The sequence below is a fragment of the Pseudochaenichthys georgianus genome, chromosome 23 (assembly GCF_902827115.2).
Source record: "Pseudochaenichthys georgianus chromosome 23, fPseGeo1.2, whole genome shotgun sequence".
Lineage (NCBI taxonomy): Eukaryota > Metazoa > Chordata > Actinopteri > Perciformes > Channichthyidae > Pseudochaenichthys > Pseudochaenichthys georgianus.
In genome coordinates this window covers 642,606-662,294 of record NC_047525.1, presented here as the reverse complement: position 1 = coordinate 662,294, position 19,689 = coordinate 642,606, and the positions used below count along the sequence as shown (strand labels likewise).

Sequence of the window (19,689 nt, the reverse complement as noted above, 5' to 3'; positions counted from 1 at the left end):
AACTCCTTGCGAAGTCCCGCCCCACTTCCGCGTTTGCTTCCGTTCCAATATCTTTCCAAGGTCTAGCAGTCAGTCTTTCTAAAACATAGTATGCTACTGTATCTGCTTTAGTATTTATTTCTGTAACTGCACATATATACAGTCTTTAACCTGCACGCTGTTTAAGACAAGAGGAATTCCCAGAAGCATTATATTATCCTTTTTTACTATGGTAAAAAAAAGCCTTATTTTTTTATTTAAATAATATTGCTAATTTAATTTTCATAAATGCAAACTGTCTGGAATGAAACCTAATATTCAACAATTCAAGAAGGAAAGTAAATTATATTCTGAAACACATGATTTATTAACCAAAATCAAAAGAAGCAGCCAGGACAGGATCATCATCATCATCATCATCATCATCATCATCATCATCATCATCATCATCATCATCATCATCATCATCATCATCATCATCATCATCATCATCATCATCCTCCTCCTCAAACATTTATGTATGCTTTTCCTCTTGTTATTCTGTTAATCATTATATCCCGTATTCTTGTCTAGCTATTAAAGCCGGTAGTGTACAGTGGTTTAGTTGATGCATGTTGCTGCTGAAAATTAAGTTGATAAGAATGCTGAAACTACAAATCAAATATGATTTTAGTTTTAAAACTAAAACAACAAGCCTCCACAGACTGTGAAAATAATCACTACCAGAGACCCTTTCACAACATTATATCGACGTGATATGTTAATATTCAAAATGAAACAAAGAAAAATGTCATTATAAAAAAGTTTCACACCGTCTTCATCCATAGCAGTCTGTTTTTCAAAATACATGTAAGACGTGATGATACAAAGAGTTGCTGCAATCTCATAATAAAAAGTCACCATAGCAATGCTTTACTGTGAAGGCATTTTTAATAGTGATCATTGAGAAGAAACACCAAATATGAAATGCTGTATATATGCCTATGAAAAAGGAATGAGTCAGAGATGTGTTAATAAAGGTCAGGGCAGACTGAGGACCCGAGCTCCCTCTGAAGGAGTTGTGACGTAGAAAGTCGGGGTTCCACTGTATCGCTCCTGTAACATACACAAACATACAACACAAACACAATGAGAACATTAACCCAATGATACTTCTGAAAAACAACCCCCTAATGTGAGTGTTAAGCATTAAATCTGCATCTGAACATACTGTTGTCAAGAATGTAAATACGAAATATGAAACATGACTGTCCATCCAGAAGACATTCATGCATCTCTCAAAGTCCTAGACCAGTGCTTCTCAAAGTGTGGTTCGCGGACCACTGGTGGTCCGTGAGCGCCTCCTAGTGGTCCGTGAGTATATTGGTAACATTTCACATTTGAAATAAATAAATACATTTAAGTTTTTCGCACTCTCGCGGGAATATCTCAGCAATGGAACGAGCCTAAGTTTCACTTTCTATTGCATGATAAAGCTCAGGGCAACACCTTCGTCACACATGTTGCCACTTGTTTGTACCATTTTCACGCGATTTATAATCTGTTCTAGAAAAACGATGTGTTTTGGGATATTTGTGGAGTTAGGTGGTCCGCGAGTGTTTTTTTATTGGTTAAGTGGTCCTTGGTATGAAAAAGTTTGAGAAACACTGTCCTAGACGGAAGGTGAGAAAAAAGGGTTTTGATTTGCAACCCGATAAATTCCTCTTAAAATGTGACCTATTTTATACATTCTATGGCCGAGATGCAGCAAACTAGTTACACATTACGTCCATAAATCATCTGACAATGTCATTCCAAGCCCTCCCACCAGGAGTGAGCACATGAGTAGTATAAGTACAGATTTATTTGAGAGAACATGGCAAAAAAGTAACCCAAAAAGTGGAATTTTATTTTTTCCATTCATATCAATATGGAAAAAGGCCAGCAATAACTTTGCCTTTAAAATCAAAACTATGTCAGTGACATAAAAACTGAGACAAAATATAACTGTATTTATGTTGAAGGTGTAGGATTTGTAGTTGTAAAAGGGGTTAGAGCGTACTGTGGCGACTACGCTTTCTACACCACCTCAAAAGTGTAACGACACATCGGGGCTGTGGCTTCAGAGATAACATGTGTGGACACAAGGCCAAACTTTTTGAAAAACACACTTATTTGCTTATTTAAAGTCGGACGACACTCTCTTGTCTTAGTAATAACTGGAGCAAGAGTTGCAAGCTTATTTTCTCAGCTTGGCATAAAGCCTGGAAACAGACTTCAGATATGTTGGTAATCAGCTGTTCACAGTGACCGAAGGGTCCGCTGGCTGCTGGTCATCCTGAAGGTGGGACGAGGGTCCAGAAAGTCATTGTGTTCAGAGAGAAATACTTCAAGCTAATTACGCCATGTCTGCTTCAAAATGTTTCAGGAGGTAGAACAACAACATTAGACATTTGTTAGGCCTCAAGAAAAACACACAAAGACAAAAGAGTGCTATCAGCCCTCTCACCAAACTCAATAACAGGAACAAGCATATATCCCAAAATGAGATTTTATTTGACTGTGCTTCATTGCTCTTAGACATGATCAACATGAAACAAGAACTCAGCATAGTTTATATTGTAGTAAATGAACAATATATTTCACAGGTGGATCTAAAGTGTTGTGTTGGACGTAGAAGAAAGCGCTAACCCAGATTTAACACAATTTGTTATCCATTATGGTTAACAACACTATGACATTGTGACAGACACAGAGACCGACGAAAACATATATTTCCGTATTATTTCAAACACCCTAACCTCAACCTTAAAGGCTAACCTCAACCCTAACCTACTGGATTCACTGGTTAGTTGTGTCTAGAGAGATCAAACCATATTTCATCCACTTGGCATGTTCTGGTTTTTTTTACTTGATGTTCTTGGCGCAGATCTTAGCATTTGATAAGACGAAGCGAGGTGCAGTTGAGGATTTCCACAGGATCAGGCGTCACCAGATCCACCTTGAAGCCTTCAGCCAAAGACAACTTCAGCAGCTCCTCCACAAAGCCCTGCATGTCTGTGATCTCACGGTGCGCGTTGATGATGTCACCTGACTGCGTGACCTCGGTGTTACACACCGTCAGCCCCTGGTAGCGCTGCTTGTCGTACTGCTCCTGCGGGAGCTTCTCGGGCCGCGGCACCCACTCCAGTTTCAGCCGGTTCTGACTCGGGTTGCATGGATGGGGGCTGGTGAGACCTTTGGAGGTTTTGTAGGAGAAGCGCTCACAAAGAAGGGCCATGAAGGCTCTCCAGGTACAGAAGAGCTCCACTGTGAAGGCTGCCACTAGGCATGTGCGCAGCTCGTAGTTCTCCGGCGCGTGGCGTAAGTTAAAGTGAAGAATACGGACCTGGAAGGAGAGGGAAAAATACGTGACTGCACATTATCCAGAGTGTACACAAAGAACCGGTCTGTCCATGTCTCTGATTGTACAAAGTCATGCACAAACACCCTCTGCTGACACTGTAGGCTATGTAGGGTAAACATTACCAGACTTCCTGAGGTTGGTGAAGGCCACCATGATAGGCGCTAAAACATTCTTATCAATATTTTTAGTTAAGACCCGACCACACATTAAAAAAGTGAAATAACAGAGGAGCTAGTCTAATGCTGTAACTGCTCCCTGTCTGAAAGCAATGTTATCGATATAAAAAAATATTTATGCATATATGCCATTAAAATCATTGGCTAACCCTATATAGGTGTATTGCTGTTAAATAATTCTGGCAGGAGCCAGTCCGATTACTTATGATGAAACACTGAATCATAATAATTGTGTCTATTGTAAACTAATGTTAATTAATATATTATTATCGAACATTTATTAAAACTCAAATATTGGGCCTCATACAAGATAATTGTTATTCTTAAGGATTACTTGAACTTGTGTTCTTAGTCACATTAGCCAAATTCTCTTAACTGGACAATCCTCTTGTGAATATTTATAATAACATCATCATAATAATAATTTAACCCTTTTGTAATAATTTGCATGATCAATGTCTCCAAGTGGCTATATTGTTCCCTCCTGTTTGTAGGAAAGTGTCATAGTTTGTAAAGTGGTTCTACCATGAGGCCCATTGACTTGTATTGTCAAACAGAAATTGTGCTATTACTTAAAAAAAACATACCTTGGACTCCACATTGACCATGATCATGGCTCCTAGGGGCCCTCCTTTGAGGCTGAGAGGCACTGCTGCCTCGTAGCGGCAGAGCTCCTCCAGCAGGGGGCGTATCTGGAAGAAGTCCACCTCCCTCCGCAGCAGTGCCAGCTCTGAGAAGCCATCGGGCAGGTCCAAGGCGCTGGAGCGCAAGTAATTCAGAATGTACCGGAAGACTTTCCCGTCACGGTCGATGAAGACATTTCCTCTGCTGTCTCTCAGCACGGGGATCTGCCCGGTGAACATGGCCCCCAGCATGGAGTCCTGACAGCGGGTCAGAGTGTCCAGGGTGGTGGTGTAAATCTCCCCCCCTACGTTCAGAGACACCGGGTCCTGCAGAGAGCTCCTGTTGCTGTTCTCATCCGATGAGTTGAGGTTGAGCATCCTGGAGGAAAGCTGTGGCACTCTGTGGTCCTGTGGAGCTTCTCCGCTGTTGTAGTTGGAGGATCCTTCTGCTGTGGTCAGGAATGCTGAGGACTGGGAGATGTGGAGGTTTCAAGTGCTTCTTTTGTTTCCAAAAAAGACTTGTCTCCTTTGACAGTTAGCAAGCCGGAGTAGTATCCAGGATACGGCCACGTTAGGAAAGATGTGCTGAAACGTGCCAAGTCTGCTTAAAGCTGACGAAAACCCTTTAAAAACCTGAGTTACAAACAGACAACAGGTTGCTGCCCTTTTCCATCGCATTGTTGCCATGCAAATAAGTCATCCCTATGAATGCAGGTGTCTCCCGTGAGTTTTGGCAGTAAATGCACATGTTTGTTGAACTTTCTTAAACAGCAGGCCCACAGTCTGAGAGCAGAAAGGAAGGAGGGCCACAGTGACCGGACTAGCATGCTAATAACTGGACACTTGTGGCTTGCTTTTATTCTCGGTTCATACCACCCCGATCACACACACACACACACACACACACACACACACACACACACACACACACACACACACACACACACACACACACACACACACACACACACACACACACACACACACACACACACACACACACACACACACACACACACACACACACACACACACACACACACACACACACACACACACACACACACACACACACACACACACACACACACAGGAGCTGCCTGAGCAAGACACTGGGGACTGAGCAATTTGTCTGAAATGCATCCCTTAAAGTGACAGACGGACTGAAAGTGCCATTTATCCACGGTGAAGAATTGAACAATGGCCTCCTCAGACCCTTTTGATTTTAAATACCCTTTGGAAAACAGAAACTTTCCAGAAAACAGAATTATAAAAACTGGAAAAGTACATTTTACAACTAAACAGAAAAACTGATTTTGTTGCACCTGTATTGTGTATATTTAACAAGTTCATTACTACTCTACAAACATGATCTTCTTAAGTAGGTGGTATCCAAAAAAAGTGACAGCAGTAGAGTCAGAGAGAAAGAATCAGAGAGCTTGACAGGATGTCAGCGTGTGTGTGAATGTCATCCACAAAAAACATACATTATGTTCAATTGTAAATATAAATCATCTACTTGCTGTCAGGGGTAATATTAGTAAAACACCCATTTCCAAAAAGAAAGCGATGGATGAGAGGAGAGAATCTAAATCATCTGGAGATCATGTGCTCTCGGAGACTGAACATGGTGTTCATTTCACTATTAAAATAATTCTAGTAAAAATATTTGTTGAGAATTGTTTTGTTTTTTTAACACAAGACAGGTATAAACATTTTGGGTAACATATTCAAATATCTGAATGACAGAGGAATAGCAATGAACTACTTTCTGTTTTAAGTCTTATTCACGGACCCGCAACTCATGATTAATAAAACCGTTTCCTGCAGCGCACAAATATATAGCTTGTTTATGAGTTGATGTATCTGCTTGAACTGTTGCTGTACTGATAAAGAGCCTCCTACTGTAGATTCAGAAACGTTCTGTCTCTGTAAGGAAAGTTACCTCATGTCACTAGTTCTGGAAGGAATAGATTTACTGCCATGGACGTGGGAAGGGGGGGTGCTGAGGGGGCTGCAGCACCCCCATCTGTTGGTGGAGAGTTCTAACTGCAACGTCAAAAAGTTCACTAAACAAATCAATACAAACCTTTTACTTTGAGTTACTATTTTTGAGTTATTATTTTGGTGTCGGCAGTCTATAAAAAGCTTCACTATAAGAGAAAGTGATAATGCGGTGTGCTTCTTCTGTTGCTCTGCTATAGAAAAGAAGCTCGTCAGTGCAGACAAGATCAGGGATGGGAGTTTTGTGAAAGGAGGATTTAACAACTGGCGAAAGGCAAGGGAAACATTTAGGGAGCATGAGAAGTCCCATCAACACACAGGCCGTCAACAAACTGGCAGCATTAAAACGAACACCGATGAATGCGCTGCTCTCACAAGCTGTTGCTAAAGACCAAATGACTGCATTTAATATGACGTTATTATACAGGGACGCCCCTCCCTACACGCAGATCACGCAGACTGCGTGGGGCCTCACCTCGCGGCCCAGTTCAGTAAAGTTGGAACGATATTGGCAGATTCCGATTTCACGGATCAATAACTTATGAACAAGACGTTGATCAGACACAAATTACGTCTCCTAAGTACCGTGGTAAGGTTGACAAAGAACTACAATCACATTTTGATCAAAAAAAGCCAATACGCGCCGTCCTCCGAGCTGGACACATTACATTGGTCTCTATCTGCAGCCGGAGAAGAAACGAGTGCTCAGGGACTGTCTGCAAAGTGCAACTCCCAAAAAAGAGAATACAATAATCTTCAATCACTTCTATACAGTATATTTCTACCAAACTCACTACACACATCAATAGTCTCTAATGGCCTCATTTTGCGGAGGGAGCCTCATCTGAAGCGCAAACGCGGCGCACCTACAGTGCAGTGGCGGCTGGTGGAAATTATTTTAGGTGGGGCTATTGTAATGGTGAATAAACCACACGGGGAACATTTTGAGAAACTACCCCTTTAATGATGACTTCTGGTGATGTTAGAGATATGAGAAGTCTGATCAATACCTCCATAATCTTCAGTGTGGTTAGCTATGAATCTTCCAAAACTTCCGAACACCTTGTCCTGGACATAGTTTCTACAGTATAAACTGTGCAACAGTACAGTAGGCCCACACAAACTGCAGAACACCGGTTCTTTGGGAACACTCAAATGATTGAATTCCCATTTAAAATCAGGAGACTAAATACGAGCATTATATGCAGACACAGCCGTGGTTCAGAAACACAGACATATTAGAAAACAGACCATTAAGGCAACACATCTAGTTTGATGGATGCTGTCAAAACTCAACTATATACAATAATGTGTGTGTGTTTATTTATCACGGGCACATAGTATCTGTCCCCGGCTGTTTGAAGAGCAAGCATGGGAAACAAAAGACAGCGTTTACCGGTTTGCATCCAGCTAGTCACACACAGTTACAATCACACTCCCTGTAATTGACATAATTAATAGATAGTTCGCTTCTCACCATCATTTGCTGTGGCCCACTGGTGTGAACGATCGTAACTGAAAGGCTGCCTGTCAAATGGAAACATTCAGCCACGTGACTCACAAACTCTCGCGAGAGTTTTACACAAGACGGATCCTTTCTAGCCATAACCCTGCACCGGGCGCTGACATTGGCGCCCGGTGATCATCAGATTTGACGACGCTGATTGGCTGAAATTATGTTTCGGAGGCATAGTTTACAGATAGCAACAGTCAGCTGATAGTTGCTGCTGCTGCACTGGTTGAGGGCTCCTCTCTTAGCGCCCAGACGAGAGAGAGTAATGATACACGGGCAAGGCCAGGCAGGAAACATGTGACTTATCAGTAACTTTAGACATCGTAACACCAGTTTAAGCGAGATTTTATTGTAGATTATACATTTTACTGATACCAATTATATCATATTTACCTTGTTCATTTTTATTTTTTAATGTAGGAAGAGGTGGGGCGGCGCCCCTAGCGCCGCTATGGGCCGGCCGCCACTGCTACAGTGTAAGCACCACAGTTTCGCCGCTGCGAGGCTCCACTAGCACCTACACAACACATCAGCCCCATTGAACAGCCTAGTCGTGCCAGCCTATACAGCACATGAGGGGCAGAGCTTTACTCTGTGTGTGTTGCAACTTGCATATTTATTTATTGCACTTGACGCGCACACACACATGGCGTAATTTCCACTGGGGACAGGGGGGACGTCCCCCCACTTTACAAATATGTTTATTATTTTTTTTTAACGCAATCCGTCATGGCCACGGAGGAGCACACAGCCTCTGTGAGCGAGCGAGAGAGAGAGAGAACACACCTTTATTTATTTAATATAGATAAAGTAAGAAATCATTCCAATGTGTACTATAGGACAGTAAAAAAAAACAAAAAACAGATGTGATTAGTAAAATATGCATAAATAAAAATAAAGAATGCTAATTAGGTAACATAAGATAAGAATAAACAAGTTTAAATGATTTGTTATTGGTTGTGATCAGAGGATGGTGAGGTCCACCCCCAAATAAAGCAGGTTAAAATAATAGATAAAATAATTAAATTGAATACATGTTCTTTTAGTAAACACTGAAATAGGTTTTATTTTGTGAAAGTAGCTCCCATCCTAAAAAAGATTGGAGACCCCTGCTCTACAATATACTACAAATAGGAATAGAGAACCAGTTCCTGTTGAGAAGCGGTTCTTAGATGATTTAGATCACCTGCCACCATTGATCAAGAATCAATGAAGAATTGTATGGATAAAGATGTACATACCTTCCATACTAGTATCCACTGATTATGGGATTACGAGGAATTGATGTTAAACAAGAAGCAGAAGATATCGCTGACAGCTATGTAGATGCTCAGCTAATGTAGATGTAGCGTTAACATTATTTCTCTTTGATCTATGATGTTATATCAGGATTGAGGAAGTTCAGTGATTCATAAGGACAGCAAACCCCTCTGCATGTTCACTAGTAACATGTGACAGTCGCAGATTGACCTTAGTGTTTGTTGTAAACTGTAGGGGCAGGGGAAAGGGTTAAGGCATGTAGTTTAGATTCAAATGAAATGAGAATCTATGATGCATGTGTATTATCCTCGCAACTACAGTCGTTAAAATGTCCACTTTTATGTAAGGTTTGAGGGTGTGGTTCTGCAAGCCTCATTTGCATATTCACCTGTCGCGGCGCCCAGAGGCTTTTTAGAGGGCAGGTCAACAGGATGCCAGGGTGGTTCTCACGGGAGGAGGAAGCCTGTGTGGTGAATGCGGGTATTCAGCGGGATGGTTACGGTTTCTCAGCATGTGTAAAAATAGGGGAAGTAACTGAAAGTAACCGTATGTGGATATTGCATCGACCGACCTGGAAGCACGTCTCCTTGGAGAGGACGCGCACAGAGAGAGAGAGATTCTCTCCGACACAGGGTGAGATCGCTCCTGTGTGCCACGCAGGACCTCGTGTTTCTTTTTTGTGTGGAATATAGCCGTAAAAGGCCGACAAACATTTCTGTTGTTGCCGCCGACGGGCGCAGGAGCAACAGTTTTTTCTCAATGAACAATAGCCTGGGTTAGGCAGAAAAGACACTTTGTGTATCCCAGAGCGGACTGTTTTGTTTTGTTTGTGTTGTGTGGCTGGAAAACTGTCAATAGAATGGATCCATGCATGAAATCTGTCTCTGTTTATTTTGTTTAAAGGAGCAGATTATCCGCTTATTATTTCTGTTTACCTTTATAATCTTATTTCATTCAAGAACCCCTTGTGCGTTTAATTAACACAACTAGTTTAGATAGTTGATCGTTACAAACATAACACTGCGCTATCCAATGTTTCAGCGTATTCTCTCGGGCTAAACCCAGACAGTGGAAAGTATTCAAGTGAACATGTGAGAAAATAACCTACTGACTCAGGTAGCTGTGCTCATGGTAAGTGCCCCTTTCTAACACAATACGAGGGTAAGGACATTTTCCAAAAGCTTTTTTCTTGTGAGGGCATCTTTGTCCCAGGGCCCTATGTTAAACTCCACTCTCTGAAACAAACAACAACACAATCTTTGTGCATATTGTAGAAAAAAAATGCAAGTTTGGTGTAAAGACATGGCAACGTGGCATGAGAAGCAACTGGAGTTGTGTTTGTATCTGTGTTGGTGGCAGCCCGATACAGCAGTTTCCCTTATGAGCAATATGTCCTGAACTGTTACAGTCTGAAGAACTGAGAATGCATGTATAAAGCTTATATTGTTCTTTTCCACTAACTCCCAGTATGAGAGCAAACTAACTATTAGCCAAAATATTAAAGCCTTAAACAATATTTGATTGATAATATTCCTGATAACTGACAAACATTACACATACAGCTCTAGAAGAAATGAAGAGACCACTGTAGCATTATCAGTTTCTCTGGTTTTACTATTTACTGTATGTGTTTGAGTCCAATTACTTTCTATTTTATTCTATTAACTACTGACAAGTGACAACATTTCTCTGTATTGGAATTCAACAGGCACTGGAATGGAATGGCTGCTGTACATGTAGTGATTGAGATGTGAGAACAAGTTGAAGTTGTCTCTTGATGTTTTTCAGAGCTGTATGATCACGTGCACAGTGTGAGGCAGAGTGAATGTGGACCTGTATGTGCAGTATGGTCCTGTCGATGGCGCCGGCCTGCAGCAGGGTCACGGTGCATCCTCCAAACCCTCCGCCCGTCATCCGGCTGCCGTACACCCCCTCCACCTCCAGGGCGGCAGCCACCAGCTCATCCAGCTCCCTGCAGCTCACCTCATATAGGTCTCTGATGGGGGGGGGGCAGCGCGTTAGCTCACTCCTCCCACATTCTGTCCTAATAGTGACTCTCCACCTGCTGTGCTGTACCTCAGTGAGTTGTGGCTCTCCACCATCAGCCTGCCGAACTCTTTGTATTCTCCTCTCCTCAGAGCCTCCGCAGCCTGGACCGTCCTCTCGATCTCATTAATCACATGACGCGCTCTGCGGACGGTGACCTCGTCCATTCTGTCGCTGGCCTCTGAAAGGATAGGGACTGTTGGGGCTATATATTGATTCATATATTATCTGGACCCTGAGTCTGTAATAAAGTTTTCATTCATTCATATTATTTCATAGTTAAACATTTATTTTCCTTACTGTTTTTGTTTATTGTTATTTTAGTGTAATTTCCCTGTGTAAGATTCGCCTTCTGGGGCCTCAGCGGAAGATTAACTTTTGAGTGAACTTCCACTTTATTTATTTATGGTTTTGGACGCTATACAGGGAAGGTTAAAAATGCTATGTCATGTTACGTCAAGCTTCTATATAAATACATTTCCTTCGTTAACCTTTGCATTAAAATGTTATATCTATATATATATATACACTACCAGTCAAAAGTTTGGACACACCTTCTCATTCAAAGTTTTTTTATTTATTTTAATTGTTTCTACATTGTAGATTTATACTGAAGACATCAAAACTATAAAGGAACACACATGAAATTATCGAGTAAACAAAAAAGTGTTAAATTCAGAATATGATTTTTATTTAGCTGGCTACTGCAGAATGGCAGCTGGAACGAAAAACTCATCAGACCAAAGTCCAGATTCCACTGGTCTAATGTCCATTCCTTGTGTTTCTTGGCCCAAACAATTCTCTTCTTCTTCTTGTCCATCCTCAGCAGTGGATCTTTGCAGCGATTGGACCACGAAGGCCTGATTCACGCAGTCTCCTCTGAACGGTGGATGCTGAGATTGTCTGCTACTTCAGCTCTGTGATCCTTTATGTGGGCTCTAATCTGAGGTGCTTTAATGTGTGCTTTCTGAGTCTGGTAACTCTGATGTTTTTATCCTCTGAGCAGAGGTAACTCTTGCTCTTCCTTTCCCGGGGGTCCTCATGAGAGCCAGTCTCATCATAGCGTTCCATGGTTTTTGCGACTGCACTTGAGGACACATTCAAGGTTCTTGACATTTTCCAGATCGACTGGCCTTCATTTCTTAAAGTCACGATGGACGGTCGCTTCTCTTCACTGAGTTGACTGGTTCTTGCCATAATATGGATTACAACAGTAGTCGAATAGGGCTTTCCACTGAGCACTGACTCTGCACAACACGACTGCTGCTCTCAAACACATCCAGAAGGCGAGTCATTCCACACATGGACTCTTCACAAGGCAATGTGTGGGAACACCATTCCAGGTGACGACCTCATGAAGCTGACTGAGAGAAGCCAGGAGGCTGCAAAGCTGTCATCAAGGCAAAAGGGGCTACTTTGAAGAATATCAAATAGAAATGATATTCTGGATTTTTTAACACTTTTTTGTTTACTAGATAATGTTCTTTCACAGATTTGATGTCTTCAGTATTAATCTACAAAGTAGAAATAAATTAAAATAAACAAAAACCATTGAATGAGAAGGTGTGTCCAAACTTCTGACCGGTACTGTAAATATCTGGGAAAGGGAAACGGCTTCTTTTGAAATGGAGCACCCTAGGTTCCTCCCTCCAAATTGAAGGCCAGCCGGCTGACAGCCCACTGCATCATAAAACCCAGATAGTCTGCCCCCCCTCCTCCTGTGTCCTGACGCCGGGTCTCGATTCCTCTGTAAATGTATTCCTTCAATTGCAGAGCGCTTTTCATCACAAACACAAATAAACCAGCTAAGGTTCACACAGTATGTTTCCTAGACATGCATTAGTTGCTCGAACTTCAATAATGATTGCGGCCCATTATTTGTAGCCCAATAGTTACTCATCACATAGATATACCTGCATCAAACCCTGATTATTAGTGGTGAAATGTAACAAAGTACATTCAACATATGTACTCTTAGTGAATGTTTGTATTTTAGGTTTGTATAATCAGTCAAATCATTCAAGAGTCATATATAGCTAGTTATATATTCAGCTTTAGCTAAACTGAGCAGCTTCAAAAGTACGTCATTTTAGAAAGAAAATGTACCTCTGCTAACATTCACTTCCTGTCCTCGGACTACAGGCTGCAGTTATAAGAAGAAGTCGGTTTAGATTTGTAACCATACAACACTGTCCACTCAGCTATCAGTAAAATAAAAAGAGTCCACACGCTCAATAGCCTGGAGGCTAAAACGGAATTTCTGGCCCCGTGTGACGAAGGGAACGTCGTCACTATGGACTGACGGCTTCAGGCCGGGTGATATGCCACTTTATTAGCGTGATTGCACAGTATATGTTGTCTGTGGCTGATGATTGTGTGCACCTGGTGTCCTGTGTTGTCTCCTCCCCCTCACCCGTGTCTGGTTGTGCTGATTAGAGTGTGTGTATTTAGGCTCTGTTTCTCTGTCTGTTGAGGGGGCTGGGTGTGTGTGTGAGATCCTTGTGGCTGCAGGATGTGTGCAAGGAGAACAGCAGGATTGAAGCTGTGAACGTTGTGCTCATGATTTTAATAAATGCCCACGTCGGGTTATATTTTTGGACGTTCTGCCTCTGCCTCCTTGCTTGGTCTGGGCCGCTCGACGGTCGGCTTCACACCCCGTCAGAAAACAATGAAAAGTGTTGTTTTACTTTGAACAGAGACAGTCTAGCACTAACACACTGTACGGAACAAGAGGAGACAGGGCAGTGACAGATGGGACAGAATGACATCACTGGAATGGAAGAGGATAGGATCAGGCAGGATGCTAACCCAGGACAGGGGAAATCAAAAGGAAGTGGAATATCAAGGTTTAGCTCAGGAGAATAACAACTAAACTCCTCACCCTCCAGGTCCTTCATGGTGGCGTCTCTGAGACTGCTCTTCCCCATGGCGGAGGCGGCCTCCTCACAGCGCCGGCGCCTCAGGGGGTACTCACTGCCGCTCAGAGAGTGCTTCACGTTGGAGTTGGTGATGAGAATGATCAGGCCTGGGTCTGCCAGAGGGACGGGGGTGGCCTCCAGGGACCTGAGTACAAACACAGGGACGCGGGAAGTCAGTCAGAGTTTGGGGTGCGGGTCTTTAGCAACAGCTTGTGAGAGCAGCGCATTCATCGGTGTTCGTTTTAATGCTGCCAGTTTGTTGACGGCCTGTGTGTTGATGGGACTTCTCATGCTCCCTAAATGTTTCCCTTGCCTTTCGCCAGTTGTTAAATCCTCCTTTCACAAAACTCCCATCCCTGATCTTGTCTGCACTGACGAGCTTCTTTTCTATAGCAGAGCAACAGAAGAAGCACACCGCATTATCACTTTCTCTTATAGTGAAGCTTTTTATAGACTGCCGACACCAAAATAATAACTCAAAAATAGTAACTCAAAGTAAAACTTTTGTATTGATTTGTTTAGTGAACTTTTTGGTGTTGCAGTTACAACTCTCCACCAACAGATGGGGGTGCTGCAGCCCCCTCAGCACCCCCCCTTCCCGCATCCATGTACAACACAAACAAGTACCTGATGTAGATATGTTGTTCCTCTGTCTATGAAAGACCATTTGAAACAAGAAGAGACTAAAAGTAATCTCCCAGTTTAAAGTACCTGCAGTCGATGAGCAGGGCGTGGCCCTCCCAGTTTAAAGTACCTGCAGTCGATGAGCAGGGCGTGGCCCTCCCAGTTGAAAGTACCTGCAGTCGATGAGCAGGGCGTGGCCCTCCCAGTTGAAAGTACCTGCAGTCGATGAGCAGGGCGTGGCCCTCCCAGTTTAAAGTACCTGCAGTCGATGAGCAGGGCGTGGCCCTCCCAGTTTAAAGTACCTGCAGTCGATGAGCAGGGCGTGGCCCTCCCAGTTTAAAGTACCTGCAGTCGATGAGCAGGGCGTGGCCCTCCCAGTTTAAAGTACCTGCAGTCGATGAGCAGGGCGTGGCCCTCCCAGTTTAAAGTACCTGCAGTCGATGAGCAGGGCGTGGCCCTCCCAGTTTAAAGTACCTGCAGTCGATGAGCAGGGCGTGGCCCTCCCTGTTTAAAGTACCTGCAGTCGATGAGCAGGGCGTGGCCCTCCCAGTTTAAAGTACCTGCAGTCGATGAGCAGGGCCTGGCCCTCCCAGTTTAAAGTACCTGCAGTCGATGAGCAGGGCGTGGCCCTCCCAGTTTAAAGTACCTGCAGTCGATGAGCAGGGCGTGGCCCTCCCAGTTTAAAGTACCTGCAGTCGATGAGCAGGGCGTGGCCCTCCCTGTTTAAAGTACCTGCAGTCGATGAGCAGGGCGTGGCCCTCCCTGTTTAAAGTACCTGCAGTCGATGAGCAGGGCGTGGCCCTCCCTGTTTAAAGTACCTGCAGTCGATGAGCAGGGCGTGGCCCTCCCTGTTTAAAGTACCTGCAGTCGATGAGCAGGGCGTGGCCCTCCCTGTTTAAAGTACCTGCAGTCGATGAGCAGGGCGTGGCCCTCCCTGTTTAAAGTACCTGCAGTCGATGAGCAGGGCGTGGCCCTCCCTGCCCAGAACAGACACAAACTGATCCATGATGCCGCACGGGACTCCAGCGTGAGAGTGCTCTGCCTGCTGACAGGCCACCGCTTTGGAAACCTTGTCTCCGTCATCTGAAAGATCAAGAAAGATCCATCTTTAATTAAAGAAATCCTGGCCTGTATACCTTAAGTTCAACTATAATGGTTGTAGAAATAAAGTTATTTAAAGAATAAACTGCAGCAGAACTTCAAAACTGTCATATCGCTATATGCCTGCCGGATAGCCTAGGGTTTAGAGGGGGCGGCCCATATGCAGTCACCGCTGCCTGGAAGGCCGGTTCGATTCCCGAGCGGGCCAATTCAGGCAATGTCCTCCCCTCCGCCTCCCCCTTTCACTCTAAGATCTCCAATAAAGGCACGCGGTAGCATTGCATAGTCAGTCTACACCAATAAATCAGTTTCCTTTTGGGTTTTCCTTTCAATTCTCTGTACACCCTCCATCTCTGATATGATTAGTAATCCTCCCTGACGGCACTGGATATCAGAGTTGGTGGAATATCAGAGTTGGTGGAATATCAGAGTTGGTGTCATTTTGGAAAATGATATTTTGTATTAATTATCGCAAAATAGAAAATACAGGAATGTTGACCAAATGCCTACAAAGTTCCTTATGTTCTATCAGAAAGACTTCTGTGTAGATAAGTTAATCTACAACAATGGAGCTGTGCACGATCCATTTTGTATCAAGCAGCAGATTTGCAGCATGGTGTGTTGGAGTCACATTGCATTCAGTCTAACTACTGCACAGGTATCTGGTGCAGCTCCAAAGCTGCTCTGTCTCTGATCTCAGACTCTGACCTGGCTGAAGTTGCTGCAGGAATGTGTAGAATGCCACCTCCAGAGAGGCAGAGCTGGACAGGCCCCCCCCCAGGGGGACACTGCTGGCTATCACCGCCCTGAACCCCGTGACAGGAGGAGCTGCAGACAGAGAAAGGACACGTTGAAGCAAAGTACAACCAAAGCAGCTCCTGCAGTACATGTCTTCTCATTCACTGACAAACTCCTGTAGTATTATTATCAGTTATATTGATGTTCCTTGAACTATGGTAAATCCCAGGCAAAGTGTTCTAGCTATTGACAGTCATTGTGTACCCCTGTAATGCTCGATGACACCCTTCACGTAGTTGGCCCAGCGGGGTAACCCTGGAGCCAGCGGGGCTCCATCAGCAGGCAGGCTGAAGTCCACTCTGTGGGGCTCATCAGCATCCTCAGTCGCTGTTACCACGGTAACATCCCGGCCACAGGTTTGACTCCCTACAACCACAGTCACCAAGGGCAGCGCCTGAGTCACCAAACACAGAGAGGAAATATTTAGCCAAACTCTTTAAAATCAGGGAGTATGCTGATGTTACTGATGTGAGGAAGACTGCTGTTAATACACCATTACAGACTGTCAGTGCGGTGTGGCAGGGTGCGCGGTCTGAGTGTCCAGCAGTGGAGTTAGGCCTTGTCCTTGAGCCTTAGAAGTGGGGTTTTTTTCTGACAAAAACAAAATAGGCCTACTCACTTCTAGATGTTTTAGTGCAGAGTTGTTGTATGACACATTGAAATCAAGTTATTTGCAAACTCAGCAGTCTTTGTTCCCTTTCGAGTATGTATGCATATCCTACATTTCTAGTATAAAAGTTCTTATTGAGTCCATTCATATATTGTTTATTTTGCTTCTGGGTTTCCCATAAACCCAAGAATGTAATAATCCTTTGCCTATATGTCTTTATTCTTCCATGCCATGTGGTCCAAAATATGGATTATACAGGCCAGACTTCTGAAAAGTTGACAAAACTCAAACAAAACATAAATATATCCGTGCCAGATGTGTTATCCAGATGTGGTACTGAATAGTGCTGGTGTTACCATCGGCAGCACGAAGCCCTGGTTGTAGTCGGTGTGCTCTCCGATCAGGTTCACCCTCCCCGGGGCACAGACCGCTATGAGCGGAGCATCCCCCCCGAACAACTGCTCGTACCGCCGCCGAGCCGCCGCGAACAGCTCCGACACAGTGGGGACAGAATCGGCCATGGAGCCGGACACTTCTGACACTGGGTAGAAACTACTTAAATCAATGAGACATGCGCAGGACAGACACAAAGAGTATTTTCTGAAGTTAAAAGCTCAGAAATTGGCTGAGAATGCATGAGAATGTGAGGATCTTCTGACATGGCAGGTGCTCTTTACTTCCTGGAGGTGTGGCCAAACGGTTTGTTATGAGGCTCTGATTGGTGGAAACCAGTCACATGACACAGCTTGATATTTCAGCTCTTCCACGTTAATCTTTTGTTTTGAGAAAAAAGGTTATGGTATTTGTTTTCATGTATGTCCTTATTACCTTTTTAATACAAATAAGGTAAATAAATAAAATAAAGTTGCACAAAATGGTACCCAAGTGAAGTATCAGGTGATCTTGAACTTTACAAATCTTTTGTCATCACATAAATACAGATATTATATTACACTGACTTGGTTTCATGTAGTTATTTTTTTATTTGCCTTTCCTTAAAAGGAACATGAAGGAAGAAAATATGTTGTTACCAGGCAAATCTAATGGGAAGACATTAAGCACATATTCAATGCAAAGATACAAAGCTCTTTAATCAAACAAGAAATCCATTGTATTGAGAAAAGGATAGATCTAATGTATTTTTAAATTGTCTGTTTTTTGTTGAAGGAGCACAATGGCAATGCAACTTTAGTTGAGTTTTATTTCTGTCGTTTGTAGACTTATTTTGCATTTTTTACCATCAATTAAGATAATTATTGTATTTCAGTCATCAGCCCACATATACAGTCTGTCCTGTGCACACACAGAGCAGGGGGGCCGAGGACAGCTGGTTCCTTCCCTCACAGCAGGAGGCAATAACATTGTAATCCTGCCATTTCCAGTTTTTGAAATTGCACCAGCAATCTGATTATTCCTCTATAACTGTAAGGGAACTCAGGTAACATTTGCCAGTGACTGTAACACTGAGCTTGGCCTCCCATGGCCCCCGTCCATTATCTACGATAATGCAATTTATGCGGTTGCAGCTCAATATATGCTGTAACCTGTAGATGTTGGTTTTTTTCCAGTAATGTAATTTAATACATTTAAACTAAGTTACTAAAACAAATGCCAACAAATAATAAGAAATACAATAAAAACTAAGTTTGGCTGCATAAACATTATATATTACCCCAAACTCCTTTTAATGTGCTGAATCTTGGGCCAAATTCTATTTAAAAAGTAACAAGAAAATTACGTCACAGACACAAACTCTGTTACTAAATGAACAATTATGGCATTTATATTTTTGTATGCGCTATACTAAACAAAAAACGTTAACATCTTGAAGATTGTCTTTGTCTCCTTTTTCCCGTATTAAATGTGCTCCTCTCATTCAATTATTGGCCCCATCCAAGCCCCCCAAGTAATTTAGAACCACCACTGGTTACAGCAATTTAAAGTGAAGGAGTTTAAATGAATAGGATGGAGGTCGCAGATTCACTGTGAAGTTAACATGATCTTATTTCATTATATCACATGTTTAGTCTAAGCAGAGTTAGTGACAGCAGCACACGTGGAACAGAACAGAACATGATCATGGTTACTCAGACATGGAGTAGCATTTACAGTCATTCCATATCCAAACAGTTAAGTTACTTCTTCGGTTTCGTATTTCATCTAAGTAATTTACATGTTCTCATGCTTTAATATTGAACAAATAATGTATCAAAGCATGCACAAAGGACAAACAAAAAACATTGCAGAAGACCTGCACTTTTACCTCCATTAATATGACACATTTCTCTAAAATATTTTTTCTGGACAGATTCTAAACTATAGTCTGAAAAAGTAATTAGCTATCAGACAAATGTAGTGCAGTAGAAGTAGAAATTATATATGACAATACATTTTGAATCTACTGTCATTGTATCAACATGTAGAATCACATCGTATGGCACTCTCAACTCTTTCCAGGACATGCCGGGGCCCTGCCTGCCAGTAGCTTTGCCGATATCTGTGTTGATAGGTAATAGATTAAGAGCGGTGAATCATCTTAGAAACAGGAAGCACTCAAACGTTTGTGTGAGTTTATCTAATTTAGCAGTGATTCCATGTCAGCCACAGCTTGTTACAAAAAACATGACTGATAGTGTGTTTAACAAACTTAAA

At 42.9% G+C, this 19,689-nt stretch overlaps 1 protein-coding gene across 1 annotated transcript; it reads right to left on the bottom strand.

The window, feature by feature from the left end:
* Positions 1-322: 322 nt before the first annotated feature.
* On the bottom strand, positions 323-17,722 carry galk1 (galactokinase 1). Its single transcript, XM_034074897.1, has 8 exons — positions 17,394-17,722; positions 16,632-16,821; positions 16,338-16,457; positions 15,476-15,611; positions 13,868-14,049; positions 11,017-11,167; positions 10,774-10,936; positions 323-1,074 (listed from the first exon to the last, which is right to left on the bottom strand). The coding sequence occupies exons 1-8, from the start codon at positions 17,556-17,558 to the stop codon at positions 1,000-1,002; spliced, it is 1,182 nt and encodes a 393-aa protein (XP_033930788.1). The 5' UTR covers positions 17,559-17,722; the 3' UTR covers positions 323-999.
* Between the last annotated feature and the right edge of the window lie 1,967 nt (positions 17,723-19,689).